Source organism: Merops nubicus, unplaced genomic scaffold (assembly GCF_000691845.1).
Source record: "Merops nubicus isolate BGI_N331 unplaced genomic scaffold, ASM69184v1 scaffold10099, whole genome shotgun sequence".
In the NCBI taxonomy this organism is placed as follows: Eukaryota; Metazoa; Chordata; class Aves; order Coraciiformes; family Meropidae; genus Merops; species Merops nubicus.
Window position 1 is genome coordinate 98,426 of NW_008633060.1, and position 6,089 is coordinate 104,514.

Below are 6,089 nucleotides of genomic sequence, written 5' to 3' on the forward strand. Positions count from 1 at the left end.
TTTATGAGATGAAAGGCCATGTGGCATAATACGATTAGTAAATCATTCCTGAGCTTCTGAAAGAAATTAAGATAAAATTACTGCTTAAAATAGTGAGTTCTTCAAGAGCCTCTTTTTTTTTTTTTTACTGACATCTTTGGTTGTGTCCTTTCCCTAATTTTTTTTTGTCCCTAGGAAGAATGGGATTCTTTTTCTTCTTCTTTATGCAGCAGAAAAATGAGATCTAATGGAGTCTTCACGTAACTGCCGATGCTTCCCCATGTTACAGTCCTCCTGTCGAGTTCGCCTCTCAATAGTTATTCTGTATTTCTTTCTGCATGAAAGGAGAGGAACAGAGTGAGAAAACCTTCTCCAGCTATAGAATAACAGGACTTCCCTTATAAAGAATGCCAATAGGGGACAACTGGGTGCCAGCTGAAAAATGAAACGTGGCAGAATGTGAAACCCTGGTCAAAGATTAAAGTAGTTTGCCTTGAAACATTCTACCCAGGCTCAAAAATGCCCGTTAATTTCTACAAGGCAGTCTCAAAGCACCACAACACAGATGTTTGCTTCTTTGAAAATTTCTGATCTAAGTGATTAGGAAGTTTTTGTGAAATGTCATATGAACTGTGTCACATCACTGCTTTGTATTGATCAAAGCTACATTTCTTTCCGGTACACTGGGAGGAAGCACTTTCTGCAGAGTTCAAACAACTGATCTGACTCAGATTATTACATGCATTTATTCAGTTGCATTTCTCATTTAAACTATATATTAACTAATCCTCCCATCTCTCTCTGAAAAACCTACTATGTTTATTATGTCAGAGGAGGTCGTATGATGAATTAAGAAAAGAGATGTAGAGGACTGATAAGACATAAATACAATTGCTCATGTATCAGACACAGTTTTTCCTGTGTGTCTTCCTCTAGGGCCTTTTGAAGAATTCTGTTGTTGCTTTACACATCAAACAAGCCCTCTGACTGCCCTTCAGTTGCAAAATCTCCCACCAAGAATCATAAGAAAATTCACGTTTATATTTTTTGCATTTATGCATCTACTTGGTTTTGGGACCAGTTTTTCAGAAGGGCATTATTCCAGCCCCATGTGCATGCAGTACTGCTTGTGCAGACACATGACAAAAAAAAACCTGTATGCCAAGAAAAGCTCTGCTCCACTTGTACATCTAGCAGGAGTTGGAGCTAGATGTCTAACAGTGGAAGAATGATTTCCGAAATACCAAGGTCTTAATTTGGGTAACATGGCTCAACAGAAAGTGGGAACCTACAAGTTCTGAAAAGATTCTCTATGTATTTGTGTTTGTATCAGGATGCTCCAAAATAACTTGTGAAAAAAAAAAAGTATGTGCTTTACTTCATTAGTGCATTTTCAAGTCAGATCCTTCCACGGTCAAAGCATGCAATGATAGCTCATGCATAAGGACAGGTCCACATTTTAGAAATGTAGCTCTTTAAGTTTAAATCCTTTGAAAGCTACATTTCAGAACTGCAACCTAGATCATTCAAGGGTTTGCATGCGCATTCAAGAGTGTGTGTTGCATGCTCATTTGTGATAATTACAGATCCAAATGAGATGTAATTAGAAAGTACATACAGTTTGAAAGGTACAGAAGCTGCAGGTACTAATTACTTCCTGGCATACAATTGCTGGGCCTACATTTTCTGAAAATCTGACCTGTACATCCTGATGTTATGTTTCATATATTTACTCTAATGGTGGAATTAGAGGGTTGTCCCTACTCCTGTTCTGAGTGAGTATAATCAGATCTCCAGGCTGAAAGCCACGCATATGTCTTTAGATGTCATCTATGTACAGATCCATCCGACAGAATACTTGCAGCTTTCTTCAATAGAGAGAAACAGGCATTTTTAAGAGGCAATGTTCTGCTGGTTCAGCTTTTACCTGAGTATGATATGAACTGCACTGAAAAAAGTGCTCAGTTTTCCCTTCTGACTGTGAATACAAACTGTTGAGCACAGTTGTATATATTTACTTTTACACATGCTCACCTTTGCTTACATGGATTTCCAATCCAAATCTTTGTGCCAGATGACTATAAATTTAAGTCCCGTTCCTACAATAATGCTTTGCATAGTTTTATATGAGCTCAGGATATATCTTTTGCCTCATTTCTTGTCCTCACGTACCAAGACCCCTCCCTAATATTGGCAATGCTAAAAACAGACCTAAAAATTACCATCTCAAACTGAGAATGTAGGCAGATGCAAGAACCTCTGATGACTTGTGTATATATATATATATTTTTTTTTAAAGACAGTCTTTCATCAGGTCCAGTTTTGTCTCAAACCCAAACAATATACTATATAAGCTCCAAACACATGCAAGAATGAAATCACCCCTCAGAATTTCAGCTGTAAGCACCTGATAAACAATCCTGGTTCTGCAACCTTTTGAAATCCTAGAATTGGGCTGGTGAGTTGAAGCAGTTTTCACTTGCTTCATTTTGTTAACCTTTTTTAATAAACAGATATTTTTATTGCATAGAATTAATCTATTCTTATATCAAGAGGTTAACTTTATTTTCTCATCTGCCCTTTCTTTTCCATAGCATAAAAGGATCAATTATAGTGTATATAACATGCTGAACATGTATAACTAGTGTATTGTCAGTGTAGAATCAACTCTCCAGACTTCAGATTTGCTGACCAGCAATGTACAAATTATTTTACTGAAATAAGGATAAAACACTGATCCTCTTGCAGTGACCTCATCTTATTAAGTTAAATGCACAGCTTTGAAATCCAAACGCTCTCTTACAATAAAAGAGAAATCTCTTTCTAGCTTCCAGTACAAGTCCATTCAATACTCTAAAACTAAGCATGGTACCAGACAAGTGATATAAATCTCTTGCATGATTCACAGCCTTCACCATTGTGCTGGCAAGAAGCACCAAACAAAGAAGGCTTTCAAGGCCAGGGCTTTATTAAAGCAACTGAGACTTGAGCTACTTTCATAAGTAAAGTTACTTGGAAATGTAAGTGGTTACAGGATGAGGCTCTGAGTCAATAAAATGGTTTGAATACACAGAAAAGGATGATCAAAGTGTGTTCACTGTCTTTGGTGGGCATGTTAGCACAGATTATTAAGGTGCCTCTCTGACTCCCATCAACGATGTGCTGTGGGGAGCTGAGAGATTTGGATGGTGAGTAAAGAGTTTACAGAACTTTCAATGAATTGGACTAACCTGAAAAAGTAAAAAGCCATCAGCAATCCTGCTCCAAGCAAGGCACCCACAACTATTCCGGTAACTGCTGATTCTCCTAGACCACCTGCTTGAAAAGGGGAAAAATAAACAATGAGGGTTCATACCGAGAACTCTTTGCATTTATATATTGGAAAATACACACAACTAGGAAATAAGTGACCAGCCTCAGATAATAACTAAAGACTTTTAGAGTGCAGAACTTCATGGGAACCTATTGCTTAGCTTCTGCATGTTTATTTTATGTCCTTGCTCTCCCTGGGGTTAAAAAAGCCCCCAAGATCAGTGTCAGACGAAGGCACAATTCTAGATACTCAATACACAGGAATGTTGGTAGGTAACTGGTCCAGACAGCCTGACTTGAATTGTATCACAGACTGGGATTACAATGACACACATAATAGGAACCAGTGCTGGAAACATCCTGAGTCATTATAACAGAAACTAATTTCATGTGGGTTAGCATCATAAACCTTTATTGCCCAGCTTTATTAAAATGACTGTATGATTATCCAACACCTCCTCAATTTATTTATTTTTTTCTGAACCTATGCCTTTTCAGGCCATATGAGCTTTGCCTGGCTCCCAATGTCAGCAGAAGCAAAGCAGGGACACAGTGGCTGAAGGGGAATCCAAGTAGGGACTTTGCAAAGTGCAGAGCAGCTGAAGAACAATGGCATTTTCATGTGGATGCAGCCTGCTCCCTTTCCCATGCCTGCCTGGGTTTGTGGAAAGAAACAGAGAAATATTGAAGAAATTAAACTGCTCCCTCCTCTTAATTTATCCTTGACCCTTTGCAGGGAGTTTGTTTGTACACCAGCATGTGTGGAAGGAATAAGATACATAGCTACACCATGCTGAGCACAAAGAGTATGGCCTGGAAATATTTCTACAGCATATGTGTCCACACAGATTTTTCAGGGATTGAAGAATTATCAGGCCCCAGACATTTTTTCACTGCAGGACTAGCAATGAGTTTACTGTAAAAAGCTAAGTCCACTTGTGCCACTGAGGCTCAAGCATCTTCCCCCCCTCATCTTCTTGCAATGTCCTGCTCACTACAACATGGCCTGGAAAGTCTGTCTGCTGGAAAGCAAGGACACCTTCTCTGCAGAGTCCCAGCTTTCTTGATTCACACTGAACAGACTTCACTTCTCTGCCTATGGGGCCCCTTGTAGTGACTTCTTACGGCACTGAAAAAATCGTTCTGCCCTGGGAGAACACTGCTCCCATCAGCACTGACCTCCCCCATCTGCTAATTATCAATAGGGTTATTCTCTGTTTGAGGTTTCAGTTACATCCTTCTTTCTGGCTGAAAGAGATTTTACCTTTTAGCCCCTGGAAAGTCCTAAAGCCTCCAGGGCCCTGGGCTGTGCATCATTATTACTGTCATGTTTAAGTTCAGGGAAGTGATTCAGACCACGTACTACCCACAGCTGCCAGCCCTTAACTTCCCACTCCGCTGAGAGACATAGTCACGATGTCTCAGTTGGACAACTGTGCTAAGCAATTTAGTACGGCCTGTTATGTTGCACCACCACATGGATTCCCGCTTCTGACAGCCTGGGCAGAAGAATTAAGTCACTAAACTTACATGATTTACATGGTGTATTGTTTGTGTGCTCTGAAACTCGGCCTTCATCTAGTCGCAGCCTGCCATGATTCCAAGGATATTTCACATTTGATCGAATTTCAAAACGCCCCTGCTTTCCATAGTAGTCCCCAATCACCTATGCAAGAAAAATAAGGGAAAGAAAAGATTTTCCTAGCAGTTTAGGGAATTAAAACAAAGAGGCGAGCGGCATGACTCCCTTGGATCCCGGTGGCAGGATGATGAATCACAGAGCAGGGCTGAGGGGGTCCGTGGGAGGTTACCCCGTGCATGCTCTGCCCCAGGGCAGGATCAGCTGAACAAAAGCATTCCTGACAGATGTTTATCTAGCTTGTTCTTAGAAGCCTCCAAAGACTTAAGACTTGACAACTCCTGTAGGCAATTATTCTGGAATTTGGCTATCCTTACCTTCAGTGGTTTTCCCTAACAAGCTAAATCTCCCAAGTTGCAATTATCCACCATTACTTATTAAATTGCCAGTGGACATAAAGACTTTCTCTTTCTGAAACATCACTTTACATATTCACAGGCTCTTATCTGGCCTGCCCTGAGGCTTCTCTTCTATGTAAATCCACACAAGTTTTTTTAACCCTCTAAATACTCCTCCCTGCTCTCCTGAGGTTTTCTTCAATTGCTCCATAGCAGGTTGAGCGCTCAGGACTGTCACTCAGCTGAAGTGAAAGTACCATTTCAAGTACCCTGTGTGCTGAGCCTCCAGGCTACACCCTCCAGGCTGGACTTTTCTGGTTTGCAAGGATCTGGAAGTATTTCATCATGTCCAGCTAAGATCTTCAAATCTTCTGTAGAACAACAGAATCTGTCATTCTCTACCTTGCATTTCTGCAGGTTTTGATATTTACACAGAAAGGGCCTTTCATGCTTATTATTCTGGTAGCAAGGACTATTATTTCAGATCGATTCATCGAGGTAGTTCAGAATTTTACTCCTGTCCTCAACATTAAATCCAGGCTTTATTCAGGATAAGGTATTTTAGATCTACTGTAGATTTGCAGGACTAAATTATGCTAACAGTAGTAGATCATTCACTTGAAAATAGTTTTTAAAAAATATCTATGCAAAGGCCACATATCACAACACTGGAACAGTCAGAAGAAATGGCAGAAGCACATCAAAAGACATATTTGTCCTACCATGGATGAAAAAATATATTAATACACTACTAGGCTTAGAATTAAGCAACTGATAGCCCATTCATATCTTTCACCTCAATTTAATTTTGAAGGGAAAGA

At 39.9% G+C, this 6,089-nt stretch overlaps 1 protein-coding gene across 1 annotated transcript in view; it reads right to left on the reverse strand.

Moving 5' to 3' along the window:
- Nucleotides 1–201: 201 nt before the first annotated feature.
- The window catches only part of NPR3 (natriuretic peptide receptor 3), a 33,790-nt gene continuing 27,902 nt past the window's right edge, over nt 202–6,089 (reverse strand). The window contains exons 5-7 of the mRNA XM_008948112.1: nt 4,822–4,957; nt 3,210–3,294; nt 202–313 (exon numbers count right to left, since the gene is read on the reverse strand). Of these exons, the coding sequence (XP_008946360.1) occupies nt 202–313; nt 3,210–3,294; nt 4,822–4,957 (333 nt within the window). The remainder of the gene's footprint in view (nt 314–3,209; nt 3,295–4,821; nt 4,958–6,089) is intronic.